This window comes from Sylvia atricapilla, chromosome 1, assembly GCF_009819655.1.
Source record: "Sylvia atricapilla isolate bSylAtr1 chromosome 1, bSylAtr1.pri, whole genome shotgun sequence".
Taxonomy (NCBI): domain Eukaryota; kingdom Metazoa; phylum Chordata; class Aves; order Passeriformes; family Sylviidae; genus Sylvia; species Sylvia atricapilla.
In genome coordinates, this window is record NC_089140.1 from 131,374,314 (window position 1) to 131,388,355 (window position 14,042).

General features: G+C 34.9%; 1 protein-coding gene across 1 annotated transcript in view; it reads left to right on the forward strand.

The window, feature by feature from the left end:
* The window catches only part of VPS13B (vacuolar protein sorting 13 homolog B), a 429,788-nt gene that overhangs the window by 135,698 nt on the left and 280,048 nt on the right, over positions 1-14,042 (forward strand). Inside the window, exons 19-20 of the mRNA XM_066334019.1 lie at positions 2,892-3,026; positions 3,900-4,073. Of these exons, the coding sequence (XP_066190116.1) occupies positions 2,892-3,026; positions 3,900-4,073 (309 nt within the window). The remainder of the gene's footprint in view (positions 1-2,891; positions 3,027-3,899; positions 4,074-14,042) is intronic.

Below are 14,042 nucleotides of genomic sequence, written 5' to 3' on the forward strand. Positions count from 1 at the left end.
ATTTCAGTAATTAATAAATAGATTTTTAGGGTATCCATCAGTCCAGAGGTGTGAAACCTGAGTGGATTTTTTTCTGGCAATTTCTCCTGCGGTGCGCTGTAGTTATCAGGTGTTGAAGCTGAAAGCAGGTTGCTGTTTGACATCAAAGCAACATAGAAAAGGAAGGCCATGAGAATGCTGTTTTCTCAATACTTTCCTTTCTATTTTCTGTTCAAATAGTTGAAAACAATGGATGAAGTGTTTACCCTAACCCTGTAACAGAAAAGGCCCAGCTTATTACTGCTGGTAATTTCTTCATATGCATTAAAATATGATGTTTAATTATTTATGACCTTGTATTAAGGGTTGGTGGGTTTCTTTAGGGCCAAGCCATTATGCTTTCCTGGCTTCCCGTCATGGTCCTTAACTATTGGCTAGATGAAAAACAGTTCATTGGTTTGTTTGAGCAATGCTTTGCTGACTGTCATGGATATTATGACTGGTCAGTTAAAGAGGGAAAACACGCCCATGTTTTCATGAAGGTTGTAGGAAATAAATGTCTTGGATAATGCTGTCATATCTTGCTGAAATTCAGTAAGTCCAGAAGATACTTGGTGAGGGACTAGGAGTAAGCAGAAACAGATAGTGAGCATGATCACAGTAAACTTGGTTCCTTTTTTTCAAACAGGATACTAAACTAAAATGTGTAAGTTATGCATGTAAGTAATATCAATAGTTTTAGTCTCAATGCAAAGAAGTTGTCCAGGATAATGTATCTAAAAGTGAACTCCATAATGAAAATTACTTCATTTTAAAACTATATAGTCTTCCATCGTGAAGTGAGAGGAGTGTATTGGACATCACATTTTGTTTTGATTCTTAAAATAATTGCTGAAAAATGAAATTAGAAAGAAACTACGAGTTTTAGGAGGGCTTAAAAGACAGAGGTCAAATTGTAATCTCAGGTTGATTTGCTTTAACTGTAATATTGGCTGCTACTAACAGTTTAATAATTTTTGGTTTGGAATTGGTAGAAGATGGAGAAAACAAATTTTTTAATTTGAATGCAATGGCCTATATTTTGCACAAATTTATAGGAATTATGAGGAGGCAGAAATGCCTACAGATATCCTCATTTTGTTTGAGAAATTCATGCATTGTGTCAGATACCATGCCTTTGATCAAAGGGGGATTTCAGCTTTAAAAGAGGCTTACCCTGGACAAAAATGGGAACGAGGATCTGTTCACAAACTGGTAGTTGATCTTTCAGACTGAGAACTGATGGGGTGTTGTAATGGAAGGCACACAAATTATTTTCAGTGAGTATTCTTTGAGCCTGAAGCATTCCTGAGTCACAAATTAGGAAAGGTCTGGTCTTACCTCAAGGATGAAAGACCAGTTAAATTTTGATAAGAAACTATACCTAGAGTGTGGAACCTACTTTCAGATCCAGTCTGCTTTACCACATGCTGTGTGTTCCTTCATATGTTTCTTCTTGCTTTCTATCTTGGAAAGTACTTTTTATTCAGAAATTATTTTAATGTTTTACCAGAAAAAAACTTGAAGTTTTTTTGTGTCAAGAAGAACTGCTTGCTAAATGGTTTTATATGCACCACAAAATACTCTTCAATCTTTAGGAACTGGAATAGGCCCAGTGAACTATGCGTAATTACCAAGTTTAATCTGAAATCTTCTGTTCCCTATAATTTTTTAGGATATTTTTCCTTACTAGTTAATATGTTTTAAAGGTTGTTCTTTGGGTTAAGTCTTTGAGAGATTTTGCAAAAAATCTAATTAATTCTGTAGATAATTACATTTCTTTAATGTGTGTAATAATCTTGAAATATGTATAAAAATGCTTTTTTACCTGATATTCCACAATATTTTCCTAGCATAATTATGGATTTTGGAACAAATTCTATGTTACCTACATGAGGAAATGGTTCCATAATTATACTGATGTTTGCATAATTAACAAGCTGCTTGCCAATTTTAACTGACAAATTCCAAGTCGCTTCTGCACGAGGGGAAAAAACCCATAAAAAAGGCAACTTCTGTTAGTTTTTCCTTTCATACTTCTTACAGGTGTTGAAACTATTTATTTCTAATTTGCAAGTGAATTTATGTGGTTTTTTGTGATAGGCAGTGCTGTACAGATTTGGAGGGCTGGCTTCCTCCACCTATGCTCTGGGGCTGTATTGGGGGGGCTGCCCTCAAGCTCTGCCAACATATCTCAGTGCTGGCTTGTGCAATCCCCTGCTGCTTCTGCTGCATTTCTAGGCAACTCTTCAGAAGTGACTGCCAATAGCACTGACTCCTTCCAAGTGGTGCAGTAGTTTTCTGGTGCTCACAAATGGGGGCTGAGGAAAGACCACCAAAACTTATTTCCACTTGTGACCCAAGGCAAGGCTTGAACTCCAGTTTCCGCTGAAGAATGGCAAGTGTGCCGTTGGCCTTCTGTACTGCTCAGCTGCATGGATTTAATGCTTTACATAGCTACTGAGTAAAATGTTGTTGTCTAAATAAAAGCTGAAAACACTTAGTCATTTGAAGATCCTGAAATTAAATGCTTGTAATAAAAACATGAAGGAGAACAGTTGACGTGGCACTTATGAAGTGAAAACAAAAGTGTATCTATGTGTATATATGCATATTTGTTTTTTCAATTTCTAAGCCATCTTGTGTGTTTTCCTCATGGTATCTTTATGTTTCATGCATAACTATTTGTATTAAAAAAACCCAAAATACAGCATTCTTTCACTTCCATTTAAAACCTGTGAATCACAACAAAAATGCTATAAGAACATCTAAGGTAGATAATTAAAATATAATTAAGTTTAAATGCCTTGGTGAAGGAATATAAAAATATTTAAATTCAACAGGCTAGTACATTTGCAGTTTTCTTTTATTAGGTGTGAAATCTAAGAATCCCCTGCCAACTCTTGAGGGCTCAATCCAGAATGTTGAATTGAAGTACTGCGGCACATCATTGGTCAAATGTGCCTCTGGGACCGTGGGATCAATAAAAATTTGTGCCAAAGCCCCAGGTATGTGCAGCTGGACCATGTAAAACTTTATTGCCTGTATAGGAGAATTGGCCTTGCTTTTTACAAGGGGAGTTACTGAAACAAGAATTTACTCATTGTTCCTATGAATCAGAGAGGGGTTTTTGTATTCTGTTTTGGGGTTTTTTTGTTATTAGTAAGTATATCGTGATGATCCAGTCTTGCCTTGGTATAGTCAAATTTTACACTGAATTAAAAAAAAAAAAAAAAAAAAAAAAAAGTTTGTGGTTTTTTTTTTCTGCTGAGACAAATATTAATCTAGAAGCATTCAAGAAATAGGAGAAATACAGAATACTTTCACCTAGCTTTATCATTACAATAATTTTGATGTATTCTCTTGATTGTTTAATGCTTCATTTTCTATTAATGCTAGAGGTGTGTATTTTACTTGTAAAGTTTTTGAGGACTCTGTGATTTTTTTTTTTTTTTTTTTTTTACTTCTTTAATAAGAGGAGCATGTGGGAACTTATCAATGTCTATGATACCTTTATGGATAAAAGCAGCTAAGGTCAAGAACATTAGAAATTGACTGTCTTTACACTGAGTTCATGGTGATGTTTAAATAGATTATTTTATAAAATTGGGAAGGAAATTATTGTTTTAAAGATTAATTTACTTTTCAATTGATCAAGAATCAATTACATTATTTGAAATCCTCCTGGATGTCAAGACATATACGGGATAAACATTAAGTAGGTTGTTCAGTAGTTTATATGATGCTGCTCTTTCTGTTTGCTCTTTTAGTTCTGTGTTCACAATGTTAATTAATAGATGTTCTCTTTGGATTAGTGAATGTTTGTATTGAAAATTTATCTTTTACACAAAAAGCAGTAAGGAATTGCATTTTTATCTTAGGTGATGGTGGAAAAGAGAAACTGATTCCTTTAATTCAAGGCCCTTCGGACACCAGAGACTTACACAGCAGTAAATGGCTCAATGAGAGTAGAAAGCCAGAATCTCTCTTAGCTCCAGATCTGGTAGCCTTTACAATCCAAATTCCACAGTATATGGACTACTGCCATAATTCTGGTAAGTACAAAACTCTTGTTAAGCTGGTATCACATTACATTTCCCCTATCCAATTTAATTTTTAAAAGAGGGGCTTGATATAAAATGTGCCAAATGTCAAAGTATCTTCTACGCACACTGCTCACTTATAATATAACTTTAGCTCACTGTGAGACAAAAGAACTAAAAGCTGCATTTTGATGTATGTCACCTTCAATAAGGAGTGCTTTATTAACTTTAGTTGCCTTATAAAATAATTATATGCACCTTTTGCAAACTTTAGGCAAGGGATGGGGGAAGAGGTGGGATCCATGTTGAAAATATTAGTTCTATTCTGTCTTCCTGGTGTTGGGTCAGCCTTCTTATGCAGAAGTTGACATACTGAATTCTAAATGGTTCTTATAAATTTGCAGCATAATTTATTATTAAGAATTTTTTATCATAAAATTTGTTAACAATAAAAAATAATCTAAAAAATACTGCAGGGCACACATCTGACCTCATCAAATTTGGTGTTGTGGTGGCCTTAAATGAGAAGTTAATAATTTGTGAGAGTTGTTTGGCTAAATTTAAGGGTGTTGTTGACCTTGTGGGCATGAATACTTCTACCTGACATTCTTATGGTTTCTGTGGTCTTTAAACAAAATATTGGCCTGTTTTAACCAACAGTGATGATTTTGAAATGTATCTAGTTTAAAATGACTCATGTAGTTTGTGAAATACACCTGGAAAGTTTTGCTGTCAGTGTGGCGCTTCTTAAAACATGCTTTCATGTTTTTCAAAGCTTCTTCTATTGCCATGCTGGGCATGGAATGAAATGCGGGAAAGAAAACAGTCCAAAAAAGTATTTAGGTTAAGAAAAGCAAAATAATTACCTGATGCCAATATTATTAAATACAGAAGTAACTTGAACACTTCCAAGTGTGCTTTTTTCTCTATTTTTTTATGTGTAATGATTCTTGAATGTCATTAGTCTGGAAAGCAAAGTGAGTTTATTACTGTCATTGCAATTTTTATGTGCATATGTAAGCAACATTTGATTCTTATGCAGAGTAAATATTTGTAAGCACTGTGCACTCCAGCAGTTGTTAGGTTATTTTTTCAGTAATTGTACTTCTATGTTTCTTGGAGAGCATCATGTTGAAAATGTTTACAGCAGTGTTTTTATAACAATTATCTTCAGTTCCTGCTCCTAAGCATTGCCAAAAAGCAGTTCATGATTCAATAATATCTGAATTACTCAGATCCATTTTTAAACAGAAGCTAAAATCTGTTCCACCTGTTGACTCACTTAAATACCTTTTAAATGTTCTTAACAACGTTTGTTACTATGACTGATTGTCACATTTCTTACCTTTTTTGTGGATTTTTTTGTTTAATTTTCTGATTTTTGTCTTAATCTGTTAATTGTATCTTAAAGGCTCTGTGGATGCCTACACTATACGTTTACTGCTTTTGTTACAGGTCATAAGGATCACATGCAGTTTTGCTCATCAGTATTATAGATGGTCCAGTTAGATGGTTGGTGTCCTTGATGGGTTGTGACAGGAGATGCTTATGAGAATTAAGTCAGTGACAAACGAAGTTCTGGCCAGACTCACATTCAGGGATTTTGAGATAGAAAATATTTTTTTTTTTTTTGCAATAGACAATTGTCTGTGGCACCTGTTTTGTAGATGAATGGGCATACATTAAAAATGTTATGATTTTAGAGTTGAAAATGTACTGGACACTTCACCAACCCCTTCAGTGTCACAGGAAAGTTGTAGGGATTCCATGTACACAGTGACTAACCTGCATGTTCAGGTTCTAGCTCTGCTCCTCTAGATCTGTAAGGTGGCACCTGATAGGGGTGACAAACAAGAGGAAAAAACGGAGTGATTTACTAAAGCTTTGGTCTCAGTCAACAGGAAGAATGGCATATTGCAAATGATTTTAGTTTCTTTTAACATAACTTAAGCCAGGAATTATTAATGTTTCAGTTGTCTTGGGTTCTATGCAAAGGATCAGCGAAGCAAAAGCCTTTGCTTTCAAATACTTGCTGAAGAAACTGGGGCAATTTAATACAGGAGATATGGCTATCATTTTCATTATGACTGTGAAAATTACATGTAGGGAAAACATGAAGTGCTTTGAGAGCATAAAAATGCATTTGCTGTCAGTGGTAGTCACTTCTGGGAGTTTAAAAAGCTATACTGGACAATTTCACAGAAAAAACTCATCCCTTGGGAGTAAAAGGATTTTTTTAATGCTGTACTACTGGAGGTGATTGTGCAGTACTGAAGTTGTGGCTGTTTGTGAATTTTTTTCCTAATAATGTTGCATATAATATTTTGTATTCAGACTAATTAATTCATTAAATTGAATGGAAAACAACTTGATCAAAAATCAAAGCAGCTGTTGGGGTATAAAGTACTAAGGAGAAGGTTGTGCAAATGGCATGAGATTCTTGAAAAAGTCAGGGCATATTTCCTAAGGAAACAGGAAGGAGACTGTTCTTCCTCCTCTCCTTGTTGCGTCAGCAACTGTCTATTGTCTTGTATCACTTGAATCATATGATCCAGGTTGCTTGTGCAACTTCCTTTTACTGCTTGTCTGTATGTGGCCCTGCAAAGAGGACGTATTTACAATCTGAGCGATTTGTTTGACACTAGTATCTTCCTTTTTGCTATTTCACTTGTACTGTTGAGAGGAAGAGGAAGCAGGGTTCTAGCAGTACCATACTGCATTGAGTACAACCATCAGAGGAAAAGCTCTAAACTGTACTTTCAAAAAGGGCAGTGTTTAGAACATATGATGTGTAGCATATACAGTGTATAACAAGTATAAAATAAGTGCGAATACTTAGAATTACCCATCAGGAGTGATGTAATGTTTGATGCATGGAGTGTCATTATCACGTGGAAAACTGATCCGCCTATGGAAAAGGAAGTACTTAGGGACAAAGAATGTAAATATGATTTTTAGTCCTTAAATACAAGTCTGAATGCTGTGATTTTAATTTTGACCATTTGTACGAAAACCTGCCCCAGATATCTCTATGCGTAGTTGTAAAACTCAGTGAATATGCTCCTCAGTTTTTAAACTGCAGCATATAAAATAAGTACAAGAGAGGAGATTATTCCATTACCCCAGGGCTTGGGAAGGTCTTCTTACTCTTTCTCTGAAATAACCCCAGCTTTATTAACCCTGGGAGCAAGCTGCAGACCTTGTTTGTTTCACCTGGCCTTTGAGAGAAGAGGGAGATTTCAAAATGAATGCTGGTGTTAGTGGTTAATTATGAACAGCTGCTGAATAGATGAGGTGAGCTGATTACACTCTATTTGGTTTGCCATACTGAATAATTGGGAGTGCGTGCACAGCCAGTGTATGGACAGCTTTATTACAAATAAATCAAGAGGAACAAAAATAAAAAATACAATGAATAAAATTTTCTGTGAGATCAGCTTAAATAGTCAGTAATGCAGCAGTGAAATAAGAGAGTAAACAAAAGTACTTGTATTAGTATCATGCTCATATGTGTTAAATTTGTACACTCAGTGGAGCAAAGCAAGAGCAGGAAGGCTTCTCTAATTTGTCGAAGCTGCTTAAAGGTTGAAGAGCAAACACTGAACCTTATAAAAGTTGGTATTTCTTGTTTAAGTGATATGTTTCTCAAACTTACAAAAACTTTAGAATTTTTTTTCTTCTATCAGTATTTTGATTTAGGTAAGATCACTCCATTCATCCCCTTGCCATACCAAAAGGAAAAAATAGCTGAAGAAATAATATCTTCAGATATGAAAAAAAATTGCCATTGAAGTTGTACCGACAGGAACATAAACTTTTTTGTTATTGTAAACTGCATGATTTTTGTCTGTTAGAACTTAATAGAAAAGAGGTGAGAGATTAGAGATATGTTTGGTTTTATGCATATTCACCAACATATGCCCCCTAACTTAATCTTTTTGCGGTGAAAAAAACATGTAATGGACATACTTTTAAATATAATTTTGACTGCTTGCACCGCAGATATTAGTCTGTATTTTAAAGCTGGAACAATTACATTTTTTAACTTCTAATTTAACTGAGTCCTTGTGGTACTAAGTAAATAAGTAAAAAAAAATCCTAGTTTATTCATCGTCTAATTTGAAGCATTTTGGAAAGATTTAACACAATGAATGAATAAAAATGGTTAGTATATTGGAATAATTAAAGACAATTCACATTTGTGGTTTGGACATAAATGTGTAAAAATTATACCCATCTATCTTATTACATTTCCTTTTCTCTCCCTGAGGATTTCACTATGTACTTTATCTGTAATTGTTGCCAGTTTTCTATCAAGTTCCCACTGGGCTTCTGGTGCAAAAAATCTTATCCTATCGATGACAGAGCTTGCCTGAATGATTTCATGCTCTTAGCATTTTTGTTCATGGGAATTAGGGGGAGAATGTAACTGCAGCTGAACATAGCATCTATTTTTGTAATTTTGAAGTTTAGACTCTGTTATTGGAACTAAATGAAGAGATGCAGGTGTTCTCCAGTTCAAGTCCTTTGGGATTTTTTGATGGTAGATGCTTGAAAAGAAAATGCATGTGTTTCCAGAGTCAAACAGCAGCTGTGGACAAGGATTTATGTTTTTCTCAGAACTTTGGGATTTCAAAATGTTACATTTAATCACATGCACAGAAAGGAGAGCAAATGTTAAAGATGTTACATATAAAACTAGGAGACTGATCTTTTTACCATACCAACTAGTTGTGGGAATAGAGGAACAAAGTGATCTTTAATCTTAATATGCACAATTTCAAAAGGATTATGATAGTTGCCAGGACTCTGGTCTTTTGAGAGCTGTGCTCAGGCAGTGCACAGCATTTATATCTTCTTAATTGCTTTTAAAATCTGGTTTATTCTTATATTTTTTCCTTGGCAAAATCTGCATGTTAATAGTATGGGTTACTGAAAACACAGTATTCATGTAGGCTTATTTTGGAGGGTGGATTTAAATTTGGTAAGTATACATGTTTAGAAAAAAATTTCTGGCAACATCCTGTAGTTTTCAAAATTTGATTTAAAATAGCAGTTCAACTGCCTGAACTGAAAGGCTGTATTTGGAAGTTTTCTTTCTGACGGAATTTGTGGGCAAAAGTATTTTGTAGTAATGCAGTTTCTCCCTCCCTTTCTCTGGTGATTTTTCAACTAGTTGATTGTAGCAAACAAAATGACATCTTAAGTTTAGCCGAAATTCAGGCAAGGACAGCGGATGGTGGTACAGCTGAGCGATACAGGAAGGGAGAAAGGTGTGGGGAAGAGCAGGTTGGTAACGGTGGTTATGTGGAATGCCAAGTTAGTAATACCAAGGACGAGAAAGTAAAAGCCTCTTTTAACAATTGACCAGTTTGTGTGTGCTCTGTCCTCTGCCATTGTTTTCACAACCTCACCATGTTGTGCACTACAGCCATGTTAAATATCAAATACTTTTCCAGGCTTGAATCACCACTGCATCTACTGTCTTCAAAGATCCAGCACTTGATACTTTCTCTAAGAAAGAAGTAAACTTGTCCTCAAGTGCAGCCTGTTCCTCTGCTGGCTGCAATTATTGATTTCATGTCCATAGCAGCAGGGAGGGATGTACTATACTATGCTAACTAGATTAAGAGACTGTTTCCAGTGAGTTGCATGAATCTGGCAACTGCCAGTAAGTTCTGGTTATAGAAAGGTAATTGCGCAAGGCAGGAATAAGACAGCTTGTTCAACTTTCCCTCAAGTAATTCTGCAAATCCTCGTGGGGAAGAGGTGTTTTCATCTCTCTGCTTACGTTGCGGTCAGTTTCTCTCAGTATGCCATAAATCCTTCAGCAATACACGTGTTCTAGAATTCTGAGATTGTGATTAAATAGGATTCTGAGTTTTGTAAAATCTTACTTTAAAAATCGATATTTAAAAAAAGTAAAAAGCCTGCACTGTCATACAAGTTGTTAGGAAGTTAACCTCTGCAGTAGCGTTCCCTGAACTCTTTCAATCCTGACTGACCTTGAGATGTACTGTTCAATTGCACTGTGGAAGTTGGGTAATTTTTTTAGTCAAAGAAGCACTTTGGCCTTTTTTCCAGTGTGTGGTTTTTTTTTTTTTTTTCCTTAATGAAATCACTTAAGATTAATAGTTTGGGCAAAATAAGAAAAAAACACTGTGAAGGTGGGGACACAACTCCAAATGGCAGGAGCCTTAGACATTGTACTGGGAAATACGTGACTGAGGGAACTGAAAAGCCTGCATCTCATCTGGATTTATAATTTTTTTGTAAAAACTCATTGTCTGAGTCTTTCTTCTCTTTTAACTCAGGGTAACAGTGTTCTGCCTGTAGATAACGTAGCTGATCTTGTAGTTCTTGGTATAGGACTTTGAGCTTCAGTATTGGCAGTTAAAGATTTGAGCTCTTGAATGGTGGATAGTAAGAAGTATGCAGGCTTTAAAGGAAATCTCTCTACCTTTTCTTTAAACAGCTCATAACCTAGAAAATTCTGTAAAAGTAACTAAAAAAGAGCTGTTGAAAACCTTTTCTTTTTTAAACTTTTAACTCATTAAATGTGTAGAAGTTAGGGAATGGCATATGAGATTATTTCTGCTACCTTTGTTTTGTGTGTGTGTGCGCATGTGTGTTCCATTGGATTTCTGTTCACTTTAAAATCTGGTAGTATCAAAGTGTTCCATATGGCCACCAAAGTCATATTTAACACTTCTGTTACTGAAAAAAAAGTCTACATGTGGGTTCAAATGATAATTTCTATTTTCATAGTGGTAGAGGCTGATGTATCTGTGCTTCCTTTCTTTATGAAAATGCATTTACCTTTCCCACTTACGGCATCTGGAAAAGCATTATTCACCAAGGTGACTAGATACTTATTGTTGGCTTAGAGTGTTTTGAAAATGTGACAGGTATAGGCTCTCAGCAATTGCTGACACATAGCTTTGGACATTGAAATCTGTTTTTAATTGAGAAAATATATGTTGGCCAGTGTATAGTTCCCTCCCATTTTGAAAAAATGCCATGGGATCTTTAACTTCCATTTGGACACCTCCCAGACATGGGCATAAGGGACTGTAACTGTTTATTTTCAAATAGTGTCTTAACTATTTCCAGGTTTATAATTGAATTATACTGCTCTCACTGCCTCTTTAGTGATGTAAATGATTCATATAAGATGACTACATTTTTGTAGTGAAATGCTAAATAGATAAAACTGAAAATCAGTAGACTCTTGGTGGTAAATTGTAAATGCGCTTTGACTAGGTCAACTTCTGCTTTTTTTAAATTTTAGTAATGAGTAATTAAATAAAATCATAGCACATTTGATAAAAAATAGTACTAAATGAAGTATCTTATTTTTAATGCAGAAATTATTTTATATAAAAATATATTTGTTCTTAATCTAAATTTTTTTCAGTAATTTTCATTGTTCAGCAGCTCTGTAGCAGTTCAAAAAACTGCTACAGGTCACTCCCAAAATTCCAGTGCTCTGGTTATCATTTAAATGAGCTGATAATCTTATTTTTCTGACTTAGGATGCAGTCAGAGTGAATATTCAACCACATTGTCCCTTTCTACCCAAACATTACTGTTCAGAAATTCCCACAGAAATTCCTTCCTGTGATGTTATGAATACCCAGTTGTGGTCAGGAATTAAAGTTGGGCCATGACCAAGTGGCTGAAGGGCTGGTTTGATGTAGATGGCAGCAGTTCACAGTCAGGATAAGCAAAGCAGGTTAGAATTTTAGTAGTGTGGGGTTTTTTTGGTTTGTTTGCTTGGTTTTTTTGGTTTTTTTTGCTTTGCTTCGTTTATTTTTTTTTTAATTTTTGGTTTCGTTTGGATTGGATTTTGGTTTGGTTTGTTTTGGTTTTGTTTTGTTTTGTTTGTTTTTTTTTTTGTAATTCAATTTGATAAGCTCTGTGATGACTCCCAATCCAGGACAGACTCCTATAGTTGACAGACGATCTTTAAGGTGTATAACTTTGGAAACATTTAAACTAGTTTTCATGTGCTGTGAAGCTTCTCAAGGTCGGTCTCTATTGTTACCAGAAATCTGCAAGCAGCATAAAAATTAGTGCTGCAGGAACTGTTATTCACTTGTAACCTTTAGACCATTTAATCACTCCTCTGCTGTATGAGCTAATTTCATTTTACCTGTGCATTCAAATAGAAGTAATATGTTCAAGATACATAATATGTACTTGTGTAAGGTGGCAGAAGTACTTAAAATTGGTATCAGGAAAACAGTGCACTGTGTAACTTCTCAGTTCTACTTAACAGCTAAAATTAGCTTACCTATATTATGTGAGCCATTAATGTTGAGTATCTCTATCTAACAGGTTTTAAGTATGGCAAATTCAAACAAAAATGTGGTATATTTGAGGTTATCTGATGTTCTCAGTATCACATGGAATGCTAAATCTATTTGAGAAATGCAGTGATAGGATTAGAGTGGATATCTAGTTCAATTAAATAGCTAAATATTTTCAATTCTTAATTTTAATAAGATTTACACTCTCCAGTAGAGAAAAAAGGCATTTTGAAAAGAAAAAAAAAAGCAACCATTTGATTTTCAGAAGTCATGTCTGAAAGAGAAGATTCTAGGTGATGCCCTGGTCTTGCAGCCAGTGCAGTTAAGACAAACATAAGCTGGAGCAAAGTAATTTGCTGACCTGCCGTCTCACTTTCCATCCAAACACATTTGTGCTGCAAATTACTGATACCGCTTGCAGTACAGCCTATTAGCGCACGCTATGGCTTTCTTAAGTGTTTTCCTAATTTCTGATGTATTTTCAAGATGAAGTAGACAGATCTGGGGAAAAAAAAAAAAGTGATTTTTCCACCCAGGAGATTTTGAAAACTCTGTATTTGCAGAATAGCAAATAATGTTGGGGTTCTACTTTTTGAACTGATGAGAACGTTTTATGATCATGCAGTGAATGTGTATTCTGACAATGGGAATGGAAGGGAGACAGGGAGTTCCAAACATTTCAACTCTTACAGTAAGTTTGTCTGCATCTACCAGCTCTTCCACATTCAGCCTGGGTTCACCATCTGTCACTGTAGACCTGCTTGTCTGGGGTTTGTGCCAAGCTGAAGAAATACCTTCGGCTATGCTGCCTCATGTCCAGGAGTCTTGGAATAATAGACCACTGCCTTTGGGAAGGTGGATGTGAAAGAAGTCAGACTTTTGGGCCATGTCTTTTTGAATTTCAGTGTTTATAACTCTCATGCCAGTGGAAAAAAGACCATGTTCTAATAATATGATGCAAACAAATGAAAATAAAGTTTATTCAGATATCTAACATAAATCTTCAAATTAACAATCTGAATAAACAACTGGCTGACTGCCTCTTCTCATCTCGTGCTGCCCTCAAAAGTACCTATGCTTGTTTTACTTTTAGAATAAAAACAATTGTATCCTAAACAAACATTATGTAAATACAATATAAAGTATAATATTAGAAATTACTTGGCTGTCATAGGAATTTTCTCCCTTAAAGTGGGGAAAATAATGAATGTTTTATAAATAGAAAAGTTTTATAAATAGCACTTTGAAAAATAAGAGAAGATATGATTGAATATAAGAATTAATAAATACAGTATCTGGCTCAGCATTAGTGAGCAGGGTTATGGAGCACATATCATGATGGATCATTACTTAGATAGTATTATTTTCTCTTCTGTATGTCTGTGGCATAGATGTAATCAATCAGATGTCCAGTTTATGTAAAAGTTGATACAGCACATCTTTTGTGCTTTGGGCTTGGCATAAATTATATGTACAACATATTTCTTATTTTTAGTGTAACTATGTTCATGTTTGGTCCTGTGTTCAATGGAAATAAATTAATGAAAAGAGAATATGAATTCTCTTCTGTACTTTTGAGCTCTCTTATGTCCTTGCTGTCATAAGAGAAAAAGAATTTAGTATTGAGGAAATCTTCTTTTAGGTTGTGACCTCAAGATTTGTACAAGAA